The sequence below is a fragment of the Capra hircus genome, chromosome 15, assembly GCF_001704415.2.
Source record: "Capra hircus breed San Clemente chromosome 15, ASM170441v1, whole genome shotgun sequence".
Taxonomy (NCBI): Eukaryota; Metazoa; Chordata; class Mammalia; order Artiodactyla; family Bovidae; genus Capra; species Capra hircus.
Window position 1 is genome coordinate 38,740,976 of NC_030822.1, and position 24,687 is coordinate 38,765,662.

The 24,687-nt window shown below is 42.3% G+C and overlaps 1 protein-coding gene across 3 annotated transcripts; it reads right to left on the bottom strand.

The window, feature by feature from the left end:
* TMEM9B (TMEM9 domain family member B) lies at window positions 215–18,730 on the bottom strand. Of its 3 annotated transcripts, XM_018059512.1 has the most exons (6): window positions 18,074–18,240; window positions 13,932–14,023; window positions 10,611–10,695; window positions 8,141–8,249; window positions 5,893–6,027; window positions 215–1,501 (listed from the first exon to the last, which is right to left on the bottom strand). In XM_018059512.1, exons 2-6 carry the CDS (start codon window positions 14,011–14,013, stop codon window positions 1,346–1,348), a joined length of 567 nt encoding a protein of 188 aa, XP_017915001.1. In that variant the 5' UTR covers window positions 14,014–14,023; window positions 18,074–18,240; the 3' UTR covers window positions 215–1,345. The 3 variants fall into 3 exon arrangements, with proteins under 3 accessions (XP_017915001.1, XP_017915002.1, XP_017915000.1); XM_018059511.1 differs by lacking the exon at window positions 10,611–10,695 and having other exon boundaries at window positions 217–1,501; window positions 18,074–18,730; XM_018059513.1 differs by lacking the exons at window positions 10,611–10,695; window positions 13,932–14,023 and having other exon boundaries at window positions 18,074–18,179.

Here is a 24,687-nt window from a genome sequence, read left to right on the forward strand (position 1 = left end):
TTATCCAAATATATGTGTACTTTCAGAGACCCATCTAAGTACCCATATGTTCTCTCTCTCTCCCCACCACACACGCACATAGAGATAATTTAGTACCACTGTTTTATGATTAGACTGTATAAAACAACTCTTTCAACAGGATATAATTTGTCTTTATATTTTCAAGTTCATCATACAGCAAAAGAGGGAGGAGAGAAACGCTGGGATACACTGGTAAATGTTTCAAAAATTATTTTTATTGTTACATTTCAAAGAGGACATAGGAAGAAAAAAGCCAGTTATCCAATAACTGCTACACCTTTCAGAGGGAGGCAACCTGAACTCCAATCCTAGTTCAAAGCTGCACACACCAGAGTCCAAACAGCTGCCTCTCAACCTGATTGGAGGTCCTGACAAATATGTGTATGTCATCAATCCAGGGAGGCTTGGGTTTAAAAGAAACTTTCTTTATTGTAAGTGTCCAAGTCCTTAGGATTTATCCTTAAGGATACTACAAGATGAGAAAGACCACACACCAAGACTATGTTTAGTCAGTAGACTAGCGAGCAGCCAGTTTGTTCTAGGATGCGTTGCATCAGACATCACAGTACATAAAGAAAATCTGCTTTTTGTGAAGGGCCACAGTGCATTTTCAGATCTAATTTACCATAAAGTGAAGCCACAGGGCAACCAGATGTCTAGATAATACAGTCAGTGCAAAAATTCAAATAGGTAAGTTGGGGCTTTGATGAGGCTAAGTTCAGTTCAGTCACTCAGTTATGTCCAACTCTTTGCAACCCCATGGACTGCAACACACCAGGCCTCCCTGTTCATCACCAACTCCTGGGTGAGGCTGGCATACTGCAAAATATAAATGAATCTTGAAAATAAAAGGCAAAGTTTATCTCCAAAAGTTTGTTTAGTAAGGTGACTTGAGAAAAGGTATGTTAAGCACTTCCCACACGTCCCTCCCCTCCTCTGCCAAAAACAAAAAATACCACACAAAAACCCCACCTGAAAATTATCTTGAAAACCAAGTCAAAACTGTGTGGTAAAAAGAGTGCTTCTTCCAGGTAAAGGACTTCAAGATAATTTACAGGCAGACATATTTTTATTAGTAAAAGTCACAAATAGGAAAAGATTTATTGGCTGACACTGTCTGAGGTGTGTGCTTAAAAAAAAATGCCTTGATTAATACATTAATGAGAAAAGAAAACAACAAGTGTGTTTTTGTTTCGAGTTTTGAATTTTCCAGCAAGAGTTGGAGAAATCAACAGGTATTAAAACAAAACCCAGGAAAACTCAGTCAATCTTTTTCCCATTGTCTGCCTCATTTCTTTCTAGTCACCATGAATTCAGTTCCCAGTTAGCTGAGGACAACATGACGGTCAAAGACGGATTTTCGCTGCTCTTGAACTTGAAGCTTCCAACGCTGCTGGGCATACTCGACCTTATTTAGTACATTGGCTCGACTGCGGGAGCGGGCCAGCACATCATGGGCATTTGCAAAAGGCTGGTGATCCTGAAAGTGCAGGAATGGAGAACATCAGATGGCATGATCCATGTAAACCACACACGCACAATAGCAGCTACCCAGCCACAGAGACTGGAGCAGCTGGACTGTTAGACAGACCATCTAATTTAGCCAAGCCTTCTTAGGCCCTCAATACCAGAAGCAGGATGAACCCAGCTACAGAAATAGGTGATTCAAATAAAACAAGCAATGAGGATATCTGTGCAATGTTCCCATGAGTCACCATTTCCAAAGAAATTTCCCTTAAGGAACCAAGATAAAGACAGTGGTCATTTATGTTAGAGAAGCCTTTCTTCATGAGCTGTGGAAAGAAAATCTATTTGCATGTTAATATCTACAAGTTACAGATGGAGGGTAGGGCTTTGCCTTGCTTTATTCATCCAGCTAATACCATCCAGCTAATCCGTGACTGAGGAAAGACCTGTCTTTTTAATATCCTATCCTGATTCTCATATATATTAGAATTGTTACTTGCCAGCTTGGGACCACATTCTTCCTGGGAGATGAGTTGACTGGATCGGTCTTGCTTATTTTTTTTTACATTTACTTACTTATGTTTTATTATTTATTTGGCTGTCCCAGGTCTTATTTGCAGCATGTGGAATCTTTAGTTGCAGTATGTGGGATCTAATTCCCTGACCAGGGATTGAACTCAGATACCCTGCATTGGGAGTGCAGTGTTAGCCACTGGACCACCAGCAAGTCCCATCTTGTGTGGTTTTAATTTCTTCTTATGCTCTCAACACATACACTTAGGACTTTTTCATTCTCCCCATCCCCTTCCCCAATCTGTAATGGACCAAGATATAGCTCAAGTGCTCCAATTACCCTCGACTGCTAAGGACGGTAAAGGATTATTACTTCAGCATTTCTGTTTTTGATAAAGTCTTGAATCTTCCATTGCTGAGCACATGGCAGCTTCCATGTTAGCTGCTGCCTGAGAAGAGAGACTACTGCAGCATCACCCAGGCATCTGGGTAGAAAACCAACCTATCCTGGTCAAAATAAACCAATACCACTGATGTTTGTCATCATTACACAGGAAACCACCATGCTAATCTATCTATGAATAAGATATAAACACAGCTGCCCAAATGACAAAAGGCATTCAGTACTAATTTATTGCTTTTGTTTGTCTTTTCCTTGATCTCTTTTTCCTGAACTTGAATAAGCAATGCTTCTAAATGTTCCGACATAGGAGATAAGTCACAACTCAGTGCTGTTAAACTTGGCCTCTTGAAAAGAATATTGTTTTGCTGTGCATGTTTGCCAAAGCTCTATTATATACCCAGGGCAGGAGACAGCATGTCTATGGAAAGCTGTAGATAACTGCATAACTATATACATATATAACTATATATATAACTATTTATATAACTATATATATAACTATATATAAACAGTGTTTTAACACCTGGTCATCTTTTTATAGCAAGATATTTATATAATGTCAACATTTCAAAGACAGCAAAGAGCTTTCTATAAAGAATCTACCCCTGCCTTCTTTACCAAAATTGCTTCAGCTTTTCGCTTAATTTAGGTAATATCTTGTATAAACCCCATTCTTTTTTTTAACCTTACAAATGAAAATAATAAAAACAATTCCATAAAGTTCAACTGTTTCAAAGATGTAAGAAAAGACGTTAGAAAAAAGGAAGACGGATTCCTTTATCCTGTTGTTGGATTATTGTATTTCTCATGAAAAAGTAAACCAATCCAAGGTCATCTAACAAATAAGTACAAACACAAGTCTTAGCTCCCTTAACCTTGACCTGGTGTCACACCTTGTCAACATACAGAGTTTGTTCAGGGAGATTAAAATGGCACTATACGAACACAGCGCTTTAATGAACTTGTATATAAAACATTATTACCATTGGTTTGTTTTGGCATAAACAGGACTGGGAAGAGGGATGTGCTTTACCAGCAGAGTACTTCTCAATTTCATAGTTTTTTTTAATCTACTCTTCAAGGTAGCGGGAGAAACATCTTAAGAAACAAATTAAAGGACTAAACAAACCAGTTAATCCTTTCGGTCTATTCTCCATCAGAACAAGACTGAACTAGCTGCTTGTGCTCATGTATGCCGGGAGAACACACATAGAGGTTTACCCTTTATATATATTTGCTCTTTTAACACTGGATAAGATTACAATAAATATAAAACATGTTTTAATGTAATGCTTTGATAACAGTAATGATGTGTCATGGATATATGATACAGTAAATATTGTGATGACTTGCAGTGAATGTCTTAACTATTTGTGCTCTCTGATTCAAAGTGCTCTACATCCAACAAACATGGAAAAAAATAAAACAATTTAACTGAGGATTTAACAAAAGCATGTTTAAAGGCACATAAAGAGTGAAGAACTCTCATCTTGGATTAGCAACAATTGTAGGAATTTAAATTCAACTTCTTATTGTACAGAGTTGTTATCATACATTCATTGCTCTGTTTAGAAAACCTCTCTCTACCCAGAATCAATTTAACAGATATCCAAAAGTCAGCCAGGCCTCTAAAAACAATGTTCTTATATGGTAGACATGTACATAGGATCAATCCCTGATGAACAAAATGGTTACTAAGCACAAGGACCCATCAATCAAATGCCTTTCCTACATGTTTTCATCTACACATTTGTGAATACATTTATGTTCTGTGTATTAAATTAATGTTAGTCACTCAGTCATGTCCAACTCTGTGACTCCATGAACTATATAACCTGCCAGGCTCCTCTGTCCATGGAATTCTCCAGGCAAGAATAGTGGAGTGGGTTGCCATTCCCTTCTCCGGGGCATCTTCCCGACCCAGGGATCAAACCTAGGTCTCCTGCATTGCAGACAGACTCTTTACCATCTAAGCCACCAGGCAAGCCCTACTATTGTCTATTCCTAAAATCAGGAACCTGATATTTAATGCCATACGCAATGTACATAAGTCAGAGCTTTTATCTATGTGCCTATAATGAAATGGTTTGTGTGGTCTTGGACATATAACAGTTTTATATGTTAGCAGGTCTCAACTGAGGGTGATTTTGACCCCCAGGAACATCTGGCACTATCTGTGAACGTTTTTGATTGTCAGGATTGGGATAAGGGGTGATGCTCATTTCTACTGGGTAGAGGTCAGGGATGCCATTAGATATCATACAGTGAATTCAACGATCGTCGGACCCAAAATGTCAATGGGAAACATCATATGTGAATGAAAATTATATGAGAACAGTATTTGAGACTCTAATGCTTCCTGATACGGAAAAGTTACTCATTATGTATTGGTTGAATTAATAAAGGATGCAAGGGGAAAAAGAGGCAAACGGGTGTTTCTATGAAAGTTCTTCACAAAACAAAAATGAAATCTTGCTCAAGTAAGTTGAGTATTCACAATTGATATTCATGAAACAAGCAGGCTCTGTCTGTAGTTATAACTTGAGCCATTCAGTTGGGATCTCCTTTCTCATCTTTTACCAATGGGCCCACAAGCTGTTCCAGAGTAAAAGGACTTTTGACTGTGGTTGGCAAGGGTTCACTCTGGCTTTGGCTTTTGAAATTGATTCCTGAAACTCTATTAAATTTTATCCACTTTAAGAAACATAGTTCAATAAAGTAATCCAAAATACAACATAATTTCTAAAAAATATTATATATATATATAAAATGATAAAATAGTGGAAAATTTGGAAACAACCCCAAATAATGATAAAGACATACTAAATAACAAATTATAGACTATGTCAATTTCTCAGTAGTTTTGAGTGGTATAATATTAATTATATATACAAATATAATGTGTTTTAAAGATAGGAAGAGAATCAGGAGTGATGGTTTTATTTTTCTCTAGAGTTCAAGACCACAGATGATTTAAAGAAGGAGGAAAATAGGAAATACAAAATGTCAGCAAGTTATCAAGCTGCTCTTCATTAAGTGAAGAACATCATGGTTTTCACGCTTCCCTCCACTAAAGCTTCTTTGCCTTTCAAAATATTTGGTGATGTTGACAGGAAAGGTGGTAGTTTAGGTTGAAGCCTGGGGAGAAAACTATCTCAGATGCTTTCCTCAACATAAACAAGAAAAGGTGATGAAAACTGTGCCCCTGATACAGAAAGCAAAGCCTTGTACAGCACACTCACCAAGGATCATGTGTCTAAGCCACCACATTTACGGCTTCACAGAACAATTTCCTCACATTAGACCTCATATTAGACACATTCATATTAGACCCGTCTTTAGTTTCTCTGGTTGAGGATGTGCTCCAGCACATGGACATTTATAAGGAACTACTCTTCACCTGCACTTTACATCAGATGATGACAGAGACTGGCAGGAGACTTAACAGATGACAGAGACTTAACAGTGAGGGCATGTTAAGAACTCACCCCAACATCATCATCGCTCTGTATCAACTGTGAGTGTCCAAACAGGCGTCTCTTCAGTATGGGCTCAACCAGAGTAAGATATACCATGTAGAGAAGTAGAAGGCCCAAAATGGAGAGATAAATTATAATGGTAACCTAAAGGAAATTGAAAATAAGTTACATCTCTATTCAAGCCAAGAAATCAGAATTTTGTATAATAATACTAAAGCCATAGTCAAGACTGACCCATCTATTAACCACACAGGATTTCTATACAAACTAGATTCCAACATAAGAAACAAACTCAACTCTTCACCAAAGTATTATTTATAGAAAAAGAGGAAAGAAAGCATTTTTTAATCTTTGGGGCCTTTTCACAAGTCTTCAAAACTCCATCTTCACCTACTACTAATCATTGCTACCACTGCTAGCAAAGCGGTTTTCTTTTTTCACCTGAATACAGTGTCCTAGGTTCAACAGCACTGCAGTCAAGACCACTTTCCATTAGGAATCCTAATAGAAAATGTAGTTTAGATGAATTTCAACAGCATACTGTTTTAGATCAATTCAGACATACAAAAATACATTTTAGGCACAAGATTTTCTTGAGATCTTAATTTGTGTGGTGTCAAGCAGCAGAGTGTGACACCTCCCACTAGGGCTACAGTTAAAGACAGATAATACCAAATGTTAGTGAGGATGTACAGAAACTGAACCCGCATACATCGCTGGTTAAGAATGTAAAACGGTGCAGCTATTTTAGAATACAATCAGGCAGACTCTTAAAGTTAAATATAAACTTACCTCTTTTAGGAATCTACCTGAGGGAAAGGAAAACATATATCCAAAGCACATACACTGATATTAATAACAGCATTATTCCTAAGAATAAAAACCTGGAAATAATCCAAATGTCCATCAACTGATGAATAGAAAAAGAAAATGTGGTATATTCATGTCGTAGAATGCTATTCAGTAGTAAGAAGTAATTAAGTGCTGATACATGCTATAGCATGAATAAACCTCAAGAACATTATGCTGTGTGAAAGAAACCAGTTGTAGAAAAGCACGCATTCTCTGATTCTATTTACATGAAATGTCCAGATCTAGACATACAAAGCAGAACAGTAATTATCCAGGGCTGGGGGTGGGCTTTTCGGGTGGCTCAGACGGTAAAGAATCAACCGGCAATGCAGGAGACCCAGGTTGAATCCTTAGGTCAGGAAGATCCCCTGGAGAAGGGAACCCACACCAGTATTCCTGCCTAGAGAATCACGTGGACAGAGGAGCCTGGCGGGCTACAGTCCACAAAAACACAGAGTCAGACACAACTGAGGGACTAACACTTTCACTTCAATTTCAGGGCTGGAGGTAGGCATGGGATCAATGATAAATGGGCATCAGGGATCTTTTGGGGGTAATGGGAATGTTCTAAAACTGTATTTTAAAAAATGGTTTTAAATTTGCTAAAATTTTTATAAAACTACACAATATGATTGACATTTGGGGATGCAAATTATACATTAAAATTTTGTTTAAAAATACTTTATGATGATTTCTTTACAGGGAGGCATCCTGCTGGAGTAGAGGCTCTCTGGCATGGTCAAGCACAACAGGAATTCTGTAACTGGTACAGCTGGCCATTCCATACTCCCCTGAAGCCTTTTATTGTGGAACAGAAATGGGAAACCCCATATTAAAATTGGGAAAAAGAACTACCATCTATCATAATAAAGTAATTGAACTCATTAGAGGTCCAAATTGAGATAAAAGTGATCTACATTCCATTTCCTATAAAAGATAAAGAAAGAAAATCTTAAAATCCAGCTGTGATGTTTCTAGGATAGTGTAGTCACTAAATATGTAACTTCTTCTGAAAGCTGAGAGGGCAGGAAGACGGTCTAATTACGCTGCTTTCTCACTAATCTTTGGCATTCGTGGACCAAGGAGAAGCTGGAATGTCTTTCTGGGAAATGCTAATTACACACAGGGCTTCTTTGTGCCATTTCACATATCACAACCATCTAAGGTGTCCTAATTAATCTACAAAGCATCTCAATGAGGCAGGTGGAGAGTAGGCTTATTACTCCTTTCAGAGTGGGGGCTGGGGATAAGGAAGAAGTAGGTAAGAGGGTATTGGAGAAGAGGATGGAAGAGCAATAGCTTAGGTAACTAGACAGAATTCCAATGTCCAGCATTTTGTTTCCTGTTTAGATACCATCAAAAACTGTTTCAGAAGCAGAAAAGATGGATTTTTTTCCTTTCTTACCTTGATCGTAACCGAACTTCTTTCTTCATATTTGCATTCACAGCGAAGACAGTATGCTTCTACATCAGGACCCCGCACAGGCATGGGATCCACAACATGAAGGCAATCACTGAAAAAAAAACAAAGATAAAATACTGTCTAAACCTAGCTGGATTTTCTACTCACACTGATCAAACTTTTCCTGAAATCCAGAATAATCACGGAGCTTACCCAATGAAATAAATAAGGAACACATAATCAGTAAGGGAAGTGAAATCATTTCCTCTCAATATTAGCAATTTGGTAAGACTGCAAGGAGATCCAACCAGTCCATTCTGAAGGAGATCAGCCCTGGGATTTCTTTGGAAGGGCTGATGCTAAAGCTGAAACTCCAGTACTTTGGCCACCTCATGCAAAGAGTTGACTCACTGGAAAAGACTCTGATGCTGGGAGGGATTGAGGGCAGGAGGAGAAGGGGACGACAGAGGATGAGATGGCTGGGATGGCATCACTGACTCGATGGACATGAGTTTGAGTAAACTCTGGGAGTTGGTGATGGACAGCGAGGCCTGGCGTGCTGCAATTCATGTGGTCGCGAAGAGTCGGACACGACTGAGCAACTGAGCACACAACAGTCAAATAAACCGTTCAGTTCAGTCACTCAGTCGTGTCTGACTCTTTGTGATCCCATGGACTGCAGCACGCCAGGCCTCCCTTTCCATCACCAATTCCCAGAGCTTACTCAAACTCATGAGTCGGTGGTGCCATCCAACTGTCTCATCCTCTGTCGTCCCCTTCTCCTCCCGCCTTCAATCTTTCCCAGCATCAGGGTCTTTTCAGATGAGTCAGTTCTTCACAACAGGTGACCAAAGTATTGGAGTTTCAGCTTCAACATCAGTCCTTCCAATGAATATTCAGGACTGATTTCCTTTAGGATGAACTGGTTGGATCTCCTTGCAGTCTAAGGGACTCTCAAGAGTCTTCTCCAACACCACAGTTCAAAAGCATCAATTCTTTGGTGCTCAGCTTTCTTCACAGTCCAACTCTCACATCCATACTGTCTACTGGAAAAACCAAAGCTCTGACTAGATGGACCTTTGTTGGCAAAGTAATGTCTCTGCTTTTTAATATGCTATTTAGGTTGGTCATAGCTTTTCTTCCAAGGAGAAAGCGTCTTTTAATTTCATGGCTGCAGTCAGCATCTGTAGTGATTTTGGAGCCCCAAAAAATAGTCTGTCACTGTTTCCATTGTCTCCCCATCTATTTGCCATGAAGTGATGGGACCAGATACCATGAATTTAAGTTTTCTGAACGTTGAGTTTTAAGCCAACTTTTTTACTCTCGTCTTTCATTTTCATCAAGAGGCTCTTTAGCAAAACAGAGGTCTTCTTTGCTTTCTGCCATAAGGGTGGTGTCATCTGCATATCTGAGGTTATTGATATTTCTCCCAGCAATCTTGACTCCAGCTTGGGCTTCATCCATTTTGCATGATGTACTCTGCATAGAAGTTAAATAAGCAGGGTGACAATATACGGCCTTGACATACTCCTTTACCGATTTGGAACTGTTGTTCCATGTCCAGTTCTAACTGTTGCTCCCTGATCTGCACACAGATTTCTCAGGAGGCAGGTCAGGTGGTCTGATATTCCCATCTCTTGAAGAATTTTCCACAGTTTGTTGTGATCCACACAGTCAGAGGCTTTGGCATAGTCAATAAAGCAGAAATAGATGTTTTTCTGAAACTCTTTCGCTTTTTCAATGATCCAACCATATGTAGCAGCTATTTTTCAAAAGTGCTATTCATAGTTAAAAAAAATGCATCTAAAAATCCCAAATGGGACTGAAAGCTACTTAGCAGATCAAGTCATATTTAGGCTTGTTTATTTAGCAAGTAAAACTGCTAAACTGATTTAAGGTGATCTGGAGCATTATTCAAACACAATTACCTCCTTTACGAATTAACTAACATTATCTGAACTGCCACATGTGGTATATGAACGACTAATCACACCTAACAGACGGTAAATTATGAAACTCTGAAAATCGAACACCAGAGTAAGAAACAATTACTTTTCTCAAGGAGTCTATTTAAAAAGCATGGAGAAGTAGGTTTAGGACAACAAAAATATTTAAAAATGAAAACATTACCTGGCAACAGTACATAAATAATAATAAAAGGCTTAATGTTTTTGTTGTTGGATGTTGTTTATTTTCTCCCCATTTGCCATTTATTTATGGCTAATGAAAAAGCAATTCTACTCAAAAAATCTTATTTTCTATAAGTCTGTCAATTCTAGGAAATAATTAAATTCTTACTCTCCACAGCTATTAAGAGCCCACTACTCTGATCCCCTTAGGCAAAGGGAGGCAAAGCTCTCCTGTCCTCCTGCCGGCCCCTCTCGTCATCTGTCCTGAGGCACTTCTGCTTGCCTTAAGAACTACCACAGCATCCTGCCTCATTCAGGCATCCTGTCTGTCTCACTCTACCCACCTTCTCGGCAGCACCCAATGCTCCAGGCTGATTCTTTCCTTTTGCCCTATCAGAACATACTTTTTTGTGTTCTGTTCCCTGTGAGCTGGAGTAGAACAAAGAAAACCCAAAATGGCGTAAGTGATCAAGTTCCATCAGTTTTTCTTAACAGGTAATTTAATTTTAACAAAGGTAGTAATGAAAAAGTAAGTCTCAACCGGCAGAATTTCAAACAAGAGTAAGGTCCCAAACTTACACCATACAAGTGTGTCATATCTGTTCCAAACGTACTGAAGACAAGGAATGTATCCAGCTGGATGCAGGCATAAAATAGAGGAAGCTAAATCCCACTGCAGGGGTATCTAGCTCAGAACCATGGAGGGCATGTAGCCCAGAACTCTGAGAGCTCACCTGCATGAGGTCAGACTACATGAGCACCTAAAAGGACCGGAATAAAAGGCTCCTGCCTCCTAGGGCAGCTATATTTCTGTCTTGCTTTAAATGATTTAAGGTGACCTGGACTATTATTCAGGCTTCCCTGGTGGCTCAGATGGTAAAGCGTCTGTCTGCAATGCAGGAGACTCAGCTTCGATCCTTGGGTTGGGAAGATCCCCTGGAGAAGGAAATGGCAGCCCACTCCAGTATTCTTGCATACAAGATTAACTCTTTTACGAATTAACCAAGATCTAAACTGCCACAGTGTGGTATATGAATAGCTAATTACACCTAACAGTTCCCCCCACCTCATCCCACCCATATTTCTTTGACCCTCAGGAAAATGAGATTTATCTCCTACTTAGTTTCCTAGATCAGCTTCAGAAGCCTTAGTCACAATACTTAAGAATTACTTGGGAATCTAAGTATTGAGTATTTCTTTGGAAGTATAAATACAGTTAATAACAAAGAGATTCTGAGTGCTGTGCAGGATGGGAAAGGAAACAGGAAGTTTGGTTCTGTCTGGCCAGTCACTGTAAACACAGAACCCAATACAGAACTCTTATTACTCTTAAATACAGCCACTTTAGGAACTAGGCAACACCTCCCCCTAGTGCCTAAAGGAGGACATTATCAGCTTCGAATCACACCCCAACATAAACCAGAGAACTCAAACTTTTCTTAAGCTAGACAGTGTAGGTCAATGACGGACAAGGCAATGGCAATCCACTCCAGTACTCTTGCCTGGAAAATCCCATGGGCGGAGGAGCCTGGTGGGCTGCTGTCTATGGGGTCACACAGAGTCGGACACGACTGAAGTGACTTAGCAGCAGCAGCAGCATAGGTCAATGAAAAATTAAAGCTGACAACTGGACAAAATGGAGGCCAGAAGATAAATATATATATAATATATATAGGTATATTTACCAGGAAGTAAATACATTACATGTACCAGGAGGGAAATACTGGTATTTCCTGGTGGCTCATTGGTAAACCTAACTGCTTGCAATGCAGGAGACCTGGATTTGATCCCTGGGTCGGGAAGACATCCTGAAGAAGGGAATGGCAAGGCACGCCAGTATTCTTGCCTGGAGAATTCCATGGACAGAGAAGCCTGGCTGGCTACAGTCCATGGGGTCACAAAGAGTCAGCCATGACTGAGCTATTAACACTTTCACTTATATATATGTGTGTGTGTGTATATATAATATATATATACATACATACATATAAAGTCACATAAAATACTGGAAGCCTCGGAAGACTGTAACATCTTAACTAATCATAACTTGCGTGCCCTTCTAAAGCCAGTTAAAACCTTTCAGTGACATCTGTGAACCTACCCAGAGGCAAAGGCTCAGCTGTAGACAGAAAGCAAGAGTGAGAAGGAGGAAAAATTCCAAAGCAAGTCTTGTTTTCAGCTGTTTATTTTCAAAGCTCCCTATTTTTACCAGTAACTAGGGATAAATGACATATGAGAGTGAGTGAGTGAAGTCATTCAGTCGTGTCCAACTCTTTGCAACCCCATGGACTATAGCCCACCAGGCTCCTCCATCCATGGAATTTTCTAGGCAAGAGTACTGGAGTGGGTTGCCATTTCCTTCTCCAGGGGAATGTTCCCGATCCAGGGATCGAACCTGGTTCTCCCGCATTTCAGGCAGACGCTTTACTCTCTGTAAACCTGGAGTAACAAAAAGTCTGTGAAAAGATTAGGGCTAAACACTTGAACAGTGAGTTCATTTGCCACTCAAGTAACAAGCGTCATACTCTATTACTGATAACAGAGTAAACTGATTATAAGTGCTCAATACATTTGGGAAATTTATAGGAATAACTTATTTGAGTTTTCTTTTCATATAAAATAACTTGCAGATATAAAACCTAAAAGAATAGCCATATCACTTTGTAATACAAGACAGTTTAAAGTGGAACACAGAAGTTCTCAAGAACATACTTACCAAATGTCAGATTAAACTTAAATGGGAACTTATAGGCTGAACTTCATGGGAAAAATAGACAATGGAATCAAAAAAGCTAAACATGCTCAAAGTCTGCATTTTCTTATTCAAAGTCAGCTTGGAATATTGTAACCGAATGAATTTAATTCTGCTTTCAAACTTTTCAGTCTATTTCACTGTGAAATCAGGTATATGTTATAGTATGGTAACATCTGGAGCTATTTTTCTTCTATGCCTATCCTGGCAATCTCCCACTGCAAACTATAAAATGTCCCAGTCCAGGGGTAAGGAGCCCACCTATCCTTAAATGACTGCTTCCCAATCATTTTATAGCACGTGTAGAAAAAGCTATCATTTGAAAGGTTCACTGGGATAAACAGAGAAGACTGCTGGTGACAAACCAGTCAGGATCCCAGTCATTGCTGGATTATATACCAAGGGCTGAAGGGATTGATGACTTGGCATATCTATAACCTACTGGCCCACCAACTGGTAAACTCTGGTATCTATGGCTCATTCCCACTCCTTCCTGAGCCTTCTGACACTTTAAAACATAGTCTCCTATATCTGACAATATGGCATCAAAACCTACAAGTTGTAAAAACTGTAACCCAGATAAGTGAGCCTTGCTTACCTTCAACTGCGAAGCAAGAAGGGCCTAAATTTAAGGGCACACAGAAGGGTGGCTATGGGGAGTTCAGGTGCCATGAACTCAGCCCCACCCCAATGTAAAACCCTCCCTGCCTGGGGCTTTTGGCTACATTCCTTTAGACTTACTTGATGCACTCAGGGTCCTACTCTCATTTTTTCAAATGGAAATGGAATTCAACACTTTTGCTTAAAAATAAATACTTAAAAAGAAAACAATACATTGGATGAATATCCAGTGCTAACAGTGACAACCAAAGAAAGAAATGTGACAGGTGATTCAGTAACACAGAATACTTACCAGTCTTTTTGGGATATGTTCTTATTATAAATATGCCCAGAATTATCTTTATAGGGAGGACAGATACATTTACATCGGACATCCTCAGAATTCTGTAACCAAAATAGAAACTTAGTATAGCTTGTTGACAGTTTATCATCAATATTTTTAGAAACTGCAACTTACACATTTTGTTAAGCATCCCCTGCCAAGTATTCCAAAACTATTCATTTAAATTTTTAAATAACTTTAAGAGATACAAGTTTTTAAAAAACCATTGGTAATGCTCACGAATAATTATACAATACATAAAATTATTCTGAAATAATACCTAGTATCTGTGGTTTATGAATCACATTTTTCAGTCACGTGACAAAATTGTGCTAACATTATCATCATCTACCTGCCAGTAGGAAGACATAGTAGACTGACAGCTGTGCCTTCAAGTAAGAATGTTGATTACCGAAGGATTGGGAAATATCAAACTAAAAATTGCAAAACAAGTCACAATTCTGCCCATAACCCTTATGCCCTTTGGTATAAAGGCACTGATATGGATAAAGTGAGTTGGGACAGACTCCTAAAGGGATGAAGTTTTAGAGGCACTCAGCTACAACAAAAAAGGAAGTACATAAAGGAAGTAGCTTGCATGTAGCTGAGATCAGTTTGGTATACTCTTCCCAGGAAACTTTGCTTCTAATCCCTGGGAGACAGAGAGGACAACTACTGAAAAAGCAAGTTTGAAGAAGTGAAGAAGAGGTGACTAAATCTATGAACAGGAGTAGGAGATGCTTTCTCAGCAAAGGGGAATCTAATCTCAGAAGGAAGGCAGTGGCTCAGTAGCCTCCAGAGGACCGAGCCCAGAACTCCTATATATAGTGGCATGTCTGGCAGAGTTGTTGATAAGTCATTTACTCATTCAGCAGCTACTTAGTGAGCATTTGTCCTGTGCCAGAACTTGAGCGAAAGGAGGTGGATTCAAGGAAGTCTAAGACACGGCTCCTTCCCACAATTAGGACACACCCAAGTAAAGAAGACTGACAAATACAGGGTTACAGGAATGTGCCACTTAAAGTGATGACAGTAGATACGCAGACGGTGCAATCAGTGTTTTGAAAATCAGGACACTTGATGCCGTCCCTTTTTCTGAAGGGAACTGGGGAAGATTTAAAAGAAACCTTGACATAAACAACAAGGACCTGCTATAATAACCTATAATGAAAACAAACCTGAGTTATTTTCTGTACACTTGAAACTAACACAGCATTATCAATATTTCAATTAAAAAAAAATCCCTGACCAAACCTCCCATCTGTATGCTTGTCACTCATCTTTCCTGGCCTCTGTATTTAAAGGTATTACAGAGTAAAGCTCCAATTTAAAAAATGCAAATATCATTCTGTTTTCCCATCAAATTAATGTGAATGCCTTCTGTTTCCTCCAGTAATGAGCCAGTTCATCAAGGAGGAAGCACAGGGCAGGTTTGGAGGGTATGGGCATGAAGGGGACTAGAGAGCAGCATGAGGGTGAAGTGGGAGATGATGGGTTCCAGGTTGGAACCCTATTATTAGTCACCTCCTCAGATGGTGACTGCAGCCGTGAAATTCAAAGAGACTTCCTCCATGGAAGAAAAGCTATGACAAACCTGTTGCTGCTGCTGCTGCTGCTGCTAAGTCGCTTCAGTCGTGTCCAACTCTGTGCGACCCCAGAAATGGCAGCCCGCCAGGCTCCCCCATCCCTGGGATTCTCCAGGCAAGAACACTGGAGTGGGTCACCATTGCCTTCTCCAATGCATGAATGTGAAAAGCGAAAGGGAAGTGGCTCAGTCGTGTCCGACTCTTAGCGACCCCATGGACTGCAGCCTACCAGGCTCCTCCGTCCATGGGATTTTCCAGGCAAGAGTACTGGAGTGGGGTGCCATTGCCTTCTCCATGACAAACCTAGATAGCGCATTAAAAAGCAGAGGCATAACTTTGCCGACAAAGGTCTGTCTAGTCAAAGCTATGGTTTTTCCAGTAGTCATGTATGGATGTGAGAGTTGGACCACAGAGAAGGCTGAATGCTGAAGAACTGATGCTTCTGAACCGTGGTGTTGGAGAAGACTCCTGAGAGTCCCTTGGACTGTAAGGAGATCAAACTAGTCAATCCTAAAGGAAATAAATCCTGAATATTCATTGGAAAGACTGATGCTGAAGCTGAAGCTCTAATACTTTGGCCACCTGATGCAAAGAACTGACTCATTAGAAAAGACCCTAATGCTGGGAAAGACTGAAGGCAGGAAGTAAAGGGGAGGACAGAGGATGAGATGGTTGGATGGCATCACTGACTCAATGGATAGGAGTTTGAGTAAGCTCCGGGAGATGGTGAAAGATAGGGAAGCCTGGTGTGCTTGCTGTAGTCCATGAGGTGGCAGAGTCAGACATGACTAAGTGACTCAACAACAACTCTTTGCATTTTTTCAGATAAGATACAGGTGGGCTCCAGTTGAGGAATTTACAGCCAACAAAAACAGGGTAAATAGCCAGTCTTTGTCTCTTACCTGAAGGGAACAATCATGGCAAGGACAAAGTAAGGAAAAAATCCTGTCTGATAAGGGAGATACTACACCTGCACAGAAAGGCTCCTTGGAATCCAACGTCAGAGGATAATTCCAGCCCATAATCAGTCTTGCTCCTCCCAGAAGCCTTCACTTTATTTATTTATTTATTTATTTATTTAATTTTATTTTTTTGAAGCCTTCACTTTAGATCCATCTTGGTTAGGGTATGTGCACACCCCAGGAGAGGGTCCTGAGACAAATTAACTGGGGGTGGGGGTGGACTGAGAAAGCAAGGTGACTGGCCTGAGGGAAGGGGAAGACCGGGAAAACTGCCCCTTTACAAAGGATTTAAACTTCCCCAAAGCACGACTCTCTCTGAGGTTGCCCATGAGCCTTTCCACATGTACTTTTCTTTTCAAAACTTTTTATACTCTTTACCTTCTGCCTCCTTGCCTGCTTTCATTCTTGACTAGGCAAGTAAGACTAGGGACTCTAGCCCTAAGTGTTGGCTCCTGTGGTCCAGTGCTTAGGACTCCCCATCTGGGAAACTAAGATCTGGCTTCCAGCCACCACGGCTGCTGCTTGCTGCAAGCTGCCGCTTACTGCTATGAGCATCAGAAATCAAGGGGATGAGAAGGGCCAAGAAATGGAGCAGGGGAGAAGGCCACAACTTCACCTCTCCTATAGTTTGGATCCTCCCGTACCCACTAAATCAACAAGAAAAGAGAAGGCAACAAAGGGGCTAGGAGATCCTGGAGGGAGTGAGGTGAGGATATGAGGCCAGTGAGAGACTCTGTTCAATTCAGTTCAGTCGCTCAGCTCAGTCGTGTCCGACTCTTTGCGACCCCATGAATCGCAGCCAGGCCTCCCTGTCCATCACCAACTCCCGGAGTTCACCCAAACTCTTGTCCATCGAGTCGGTGATGCCATCCAGCCATCTCATCTTCTGTTGTCCCCTTCTCCTCCTGCCCCCAGTCCCTCCCAGCATCAGAGTCTTTTCCAATGAGTCAACTCTTCGCATGAGGTGGCCAAAGTATTGGAGAGACTCTGTAGGTCCTTCCTATTGAGAAGGAAGGCTGCCAGGAGAGGCAAGTTCCTACAGTGGGAAGGGAATCTGTTAAGAGATGAGTTGAGAGGAGTTAGTTCCTAAGAGGTAAGGCACCTGTGAGCTGGGCCTTCCTATACGGGCTTGGGGAATTTAGGAGGGTGGTCCGTGAGGCTGGTGAAGGGTGACGGTAGACTGTCAGAGCTTAAGTGTAACGCTCAAGTTAAAAGCTCTCAGAGTTGGAAAGGCTGTTAAGTTGGAAGTGGGTCCTGTCAGGGCTGGGAAGGGAAATTTAAGGAGCCGGACATGCTGTCAGGGCCCGTCTGGACCAGGTGGGGCGGGGTAGGGTGTCAGCGCCGGGGGTGGGAGGGGGTGGGGGCGGGGGCTGTCCGGCTGTCAGGGCTGGAGGGCGGGAGTGCCATCCGGCGGTCCGGAGGGTTCCGGGCGGGGGTCTGCCAGGGCTGTGACGCTAGGGATCGGGCTGGCAGGGCTGGCAGAGGACTGGGGTGGGGCTCAGGTGGACAAGGCCGGAGGTAGAGGAGGAGCGCCGGTCGGAAGCGAAGGCTGGGCGGGACTCACCTTGGCGGCGTCTGACAGCTGCACCAGCAGCAGCACCGAGAGCGCCAGGCAGGACAGGCTGAGCATGGAGGCGAGACGAAGGAGGCCGGCCCACAGGGTCGCCATCGCAGCCAGGCCCAGCAGTCGCCACAGCCGGAGCCCCCGGGACCAGCTCCGGGCCGGGCTCCGGCTCGTGCTCCTCCGCCCGCACTTCCGTCTGGGCCCTTGCGTCACGGGCCGCGCCGGGTCAGCTACAAAAGGCATTCGACCCGGAAACGGTTCCCGGTGCGGAGGCCGGGAGGCTCCGCCGTGCCCTAGAAGCTTAGGCGGCCTCTCGGGGGCACAACCTGCGCTCGGCGGAGCTTCGAGGCTCTAGGATGTCTTTCCCCGGCACAGAAGCAGCCGGGCCGCGGACCGCCAGTGAGCTGGGAGGTCCTTCCATCCAGGGAGACAAGCCTCTCCCGCCCAGCCCCCGCAGAAAGCCGGGGCTGTCAGATCCTCTAGCAAGTCCGGGGTTCACCAGAGCGACCCCTGCGAGGCCGGAGCCGTTTGTTCCCAGCCTTAGGAGGACGGAGTGAGCCCCAGCCTCAGGAATTGCTGAGAGGCGGCCCGTCCCGGCCGGCGCAGGCGGGGTGGGTGCTAAGCTTGGGAACAGGTATGATACCGACAGAGCCATCCCTTCCCCGGAAGCCCACTCGCAGTTAGAGGGTCGAGGGGTCCTCTCTGGCACTTTGGTACTGACCTGCGGCCCACTCGCCTCCCGGAAACCGTTCCCCAGGTGGCTGCTAACAATCTGTGGGCTGCCTTCGTGTGTGTGGCCTCCGTCTGGGGCTCCTCGCTGCCCTTCCGCTGGGGGCTGACCGGTTAGGCCCGGCCTGCCGCCAGGAACTGGGCCACAGCAGAGGGGCTGGGCCGGGCCGGGCCAGGCCAGGCTCCGGAAGTTGTAGAGTTGGCGAAAGAATCTCCCTAGAAGCCGCCTCCGCTCAAGATTTCAGAAGATGGGGGATCACGGTGCTACAATCCTGTTCAGGGCTGCTGGCTCCTAACTCAAAACTGGGGACCGCTGATGATCTATCCCAGAGCGGGTCATCCTGAAGGATAATTTGGAAGAACCCTGGAGATGGTACAGTCTCTCCAATTAGAATATTTTTCAGTTAGTAGTGGAAAGGGCATAGTAAAGATTTTGGTCCAAACACTTCCTTTTTCTGGGCTTAATATGAGGGGATTGAACTCTCATATGTGGGTTTCAAATTTTGCTTTCATGGAATACCCGTGTTTCTTCCTCTAAGCAAAACTTTAAAGTGGTCTTTTCCTAGTTTGTGGAAATGCCTTAATAGATAGAATTTTCTCAGTATTTTTCTCACATGTGATTCTTGTTGCTGCTAGACTAACACAAGAAGGTGTCTGATATGCCGAGTATTTTTAGACCCTTTCAGTCCCAAACGGCAGGACTAGATGACCTTTCACAGGCCCCTCCAGGCTGCCCTGTCAGTTTCCTTGTCAGATTTTCTTAGTGGGTATCCTACTGGCCAGTGTCAAATGTGTCTGACGTTAATCCACTTGTGGATTCGTGATTGCTAAAAGCTGTCTCATCAGCAAGTTTGGGATCAGTTTAGGGATAGCTGTCTAGGTCTGGATCTGAAGGAGTGCTTTGACTCTTTGGCTAAAACCTCAGAGGCCTTCCCTTCAAATTTGTTCTCAGGGCCCTGATTGGGGGCACAGAGATCTAGAGGAATATATAGTAGTGCCTCAGCAAGTACACTCAGTCTGGGCAGAATTTGAGTTACACTGTCTGACATTGGTAGCCACTAGCCCCAGGTGGCGACTGAGCACTTGAAGTGTGACTGACTGGAACTGGGATGCACTATCAGTGTAAAAATGTACTGAATTTCAAAGATTTAACATAAAAACCATATTAAAATATCTCATGTTAACCGTAAACTCAGTGTTTTTATATTCAGGTTGAAATATTTTGGATGTGTTAGGTTAAATAAAACATTAAAACAATTTCACTTTTTATTTTTACCTCTTAAATGTAGCTACTAGGAAATTTAATGTTTATGTTAGACATACCTGTTCTAGAATGTAAGATGTGGCTGCCCAGAGTAGAGTGTGACTGTATGATGATTGGTTGCCTGGCTAGAGTCTGAATGAAGACTCAGACCTGGGTAAGGAGAAGGGCAACAGCTGAACTGGCACAGCTAGAGCCCAGGACTGGCGGGGGTTGGGGGGTGAGGGCGTATATGGCATGAAACATAAAATTCCAGTGATCCAATGGAAGTGGAGGAGTTGGTTCTCATTCTGCCCTGCTCATACCTAGATAACTCCTGCTTTCCCCTTAGGTCAGAGGTCTTCTCAACTAGAAAAGCTTCCCTAACTTACCTGCATTTCCATCTGTATTTGTGCAGATTTGTTTCCTAATCTAATCCGTTACAAAAAAATTATGTTTTCATATCTGCCTCTGAACTCCCAACCTCCACCCAAACTGGGCAGTCTTTGAGGGCAAGGGTTTTCATTATCTTTGTACCTACAGACTGCTGCTGCTGCTGCTAAGTCGCTTCAGTCGTGTCCGACTCTATGCGACCCCATAGGTGGCAGCCCACCAGGCTCCCCCGTCCCTGGGATTCTCCAGGCAAGAACACTGGAGTGGGTTGCCATTTCCTTCTCCAATGCATGAAAGTGAAAGTGAAGTCACTCAGTCGTGCCTGACTCTTATCGACCCCATGGACTGCAGCATACCTGGAGATTGGGATAGAGTAAAAACCAATAAATGTTTGTGGGGACCTGGAAAAGGAAAAAATAGAAGAGGCTCCTCTGGTCAGTCTCTAAGAACCAGGTGCCGACAGTACTTGAATCCCTACTTCCTTTGTGACCATGAGAGGACGATGCTGAGATACCCTAAGAAGTGCATGTGGGATCTGGGCACCATAGTAGGTCAGTCAGTTCAGTCACTCATTTGTGTCTGACTCTTTGCAACCCATGGGAGGTAGGAGAGGGGAGATTTCTGACCTAGGATCTTCCTAGACCTTCAAGTCACATCAGGGTTGTTCTGTTTACAGACAAGACTGGCCTCAGTGAGTACGCACTTTCCTGTCTTTCCTGCTTCCGTGTGACTAGGTTTCCTTACTGTAATCCATTTAAGGAGTGAAAAGTCCAGATTCACCTTCCTGCCAGGCATGGGCCCTCTCACTTTGTAAAACCTAAAAAATGCCCTGGTGGGGGATAGTCAGAAGAGTAAGAAGAGTCTTCTCTATTTAAGTGTGGAAGTCAGAAGGTTAGGAAGCAGACATGACGATTTATGGATCTGGGACCAAGGTTTGGCTAGCTCTGTCTGCAGTCCCCTCACCCCCTTTCCCCTCCAGGGCTCACATAGCTCTCTAGCCGCCTCAGTCTTATTTCTGCACCTCACCCTTTCTGATCTACTCAGCACTCTCCCAGGCCGTGGCAGCACAGGAGAACAAATGGAGTCATGCAGAGTCAATAATGATGGTTTCCATGGACTGTCTCCAGTGGTTACAGCAGGACGCACACACACCCCCAGAGGTTCTGAGCATACCCTAGGAATGTCTTACATGAGCCCTCTCCTTTACCATGTGCATCACCAGGGTGCTGCCTCCTACTTAAGCCCCCTTTAGTGAGGTTGTCTGCTGGCTGCCATGTGTAAAGCCACATAAGTATACCATACTGTCATCTGCTGGCTCCCACCACTGTAACAATATATGAGGCCAGAATTATATCTGTTCCTAGAGATGCTGTTATCAGCAACAGTTGACAAGTTACTGGGGTCTGAAATAATAACACAGCAACACAAGATTTAGTACCAAAGCAAAGAGAAGTTTTAAAGGTTCTTTGAGAAGGGTGCTAAATCAGTATTCCTGGTTTCCCCAGTATCTTACATCTTAACAATACCTGAGGGAAATAGTTCCTCCTTTCTGACTACTAGTATTTTCAAATAAATGAAACACTGTATTACTTGTATTCATTTTTATTTTTACCAATATAGTACATTAATTTTTTGGCCATGCAGAACTTTGACTAGGGATCCATCCTATGCCCCCTGCAGTGGAAGCACAAAGTCCTAACCACTGGTCAACCAGGGAAGTTCCCAATATAGTACATTTAAAAAAATCACATGGTACTGCACAGCTGACCCTACCCCAGCCCTCTGCATGCTGAATTTCTACTCCCCAGAGGTAACCTTATCTTTTATAATGCTATTTTGGGATTTATCTCCGTTTCTTAATAGCATCCTTATACTACTAGTTTTGGACTATTATTTTGTTTCTTGATATAGGAAATAAGCTATGTATTTACACTCCAATGCCCTCTCATAAATGTATTATTTCTTCATCCTCCATCCTGCCTCAATATATCAATATCTATGTTATCTTACTTAGGTAAAATAATTCCTTATATTATTATGACTGTACATATTTATTCATGCTGCTAAGTCACTTCAGTCGTGTCCGACTCTGTGCGACTCCAGAGACGGCAGCCCACCAGGCTCCCCCGTCCCTGGGATTCTCCAGGCAAGAACACGAGTGGGTTGCCATTTCCTTCTCCGATGCATGGAAGTGAAAAGTGAAAGTGAAGTCGCTCAGTCGTGTCCGACCCTCAGCAACCCCATGAACTGCAGCTCACCAGGCTCCTCCATCCATGGGATTTTCCAGGCAAGAGTACTGGAGTGGGGTGCCATTGCCTTCTCCATATTTATTCATAGTTGATCCAATTAGCATAACATAATTTCGTTTACTGTTTTTGATTGAAGTTAGCCATTGCCTCTTTTCCCAATTTATCCCAAACTCTCAACACTTTAAAACACATCATATTGCCTATCAGTTTATATTTTTTTTAATTGAAGACAACTGTCCAGGGGTCCATCATCCTTTTTCATATTGGACTAGTTATTCTTTAAACCTACCACCCATGTTTTCCCCTAGAATAATTTAATCATTTCTTCTCAATTTCTACCCCTTTTTATTTTTTGAAAGATTTCTATCTTCCAACTCTTCCTTGGAATTTTCACATTTCTGTTACCGTGTTTTAAATTTACTACTTTCTTGACCACCCCTTCCCCTTTTAAATAGCAATCTGTTCCATCTGGAAATACACCTTACTTCTCTGAGGCTATTTCTAATGTTTTGAGTTTGTAGGTCTTTGTTTCTGGTTTGTTTTTTCCTATTAGAAGGTTTTTCTTTGGCCATGGTGTGCAGCTTGCAGGCTTTTAGTTCCCTGACCCAAGGATTGAACCCAGGTCCGTGGCAGTGAAAGCAGAATCCTAACCACTGGACTGCCAGGGAATTTCCAGAAGCTTTTCTTAAATGTTTGGAGAACTTTGACTATCCATTCCTATGGAAGAGTGAGACATTAGAAAACTGGTTGGGAGCTCTGTGTACATAGACAAGGCTTGTAATTAGTAGAACACACTACAGTATTTTTCAGACTTCTGGTTGCAAACCCATTAATGGTTTAAAATCCATTTAATCACTTGCAACCAAATTTTTTTCCCCAAATGACAGATTAGAGTAGAAAATACTATATCAGAATACATCACACATAAAAAGAAAATTGCTTTGTGAAACTTTGGTTTCATACACATACACGTATATACATCATATACACATATGTCTGAGTCAATTCCATAGAATGGGAATTTCTTATTGTGGGTGTTTTTTCAAAGGAGTTTGGAAAAAAACACCACTTAGGCTGCTCAAGGAGATCTCCAGCTGCAAGATGCGTTCTTTTACTTGGAAAGAGATAAGTTTCTCTGGAGAAAAATTCTCTAAACTGCCTGCCTGCTGATCCGGTATCTAATGTTCAATCAAGTATCTGTTGAGCACTTTCTATGTGCTAAACACTCTTCTAGGTGCTTGGTATATAACCATGTGTAAAACAGATAAAACTTTCTGCCCTCCTGGAAACTAACATTCTAGTCAGGGGAACAAACAATCAACACAATTAAGTTATACAGTATTTAGGTATCGTGCTATGAAAACACAATAACAAGGGGAAACTGAATATATGCATAGAAATGCTGGAAAGAGGGTAGATGTGCTAGGAGTGGTGGATGTTCGGATTATGTCATGAATGAAGTATGAAAGCAAGGCCATCATCTGAGAAGGCAATGTTAGAGACAAGAAGAAAGGGGAAGGGGTGAATAACTTGGGAACATAGCCCATCAAACTAGAGCCCATGGCCAAATCCTGTTTTTGTACAGTCTCCTAGCTAAGAATAATTTTTATACTTTAAATGGCTGGGGGAAAAAACACTAAAGATGAATATTAAATTGTGACATGTAAAAATTACATAAAATTCAGATTTCATTTACTTACATATTGCTTTTGGCTACTTTCTTGTTACAACGGCAGAGTAGAGTAGTTGTGAAAGAAACTGTATGACTCGAAAAGCCTAAAATACTTATCTGGCCTCTTGCAGAAAAAAGTTGCATCTAGCATAAGAAAGTGAATGACTAGCGAAATACGATTGTTGGGCAGTTATGAGGGCCTGAGAGTTATGGACATGAATTTAAAATGAGGACAGTCAGCATGGCTGCTGCATGAAAGTAGGCAAAGAGCTGGCTCTGACTAAAATTGTAGTTTTGCGAAGTGAGTGTAACTAAAAGAGGGTAAACCGAG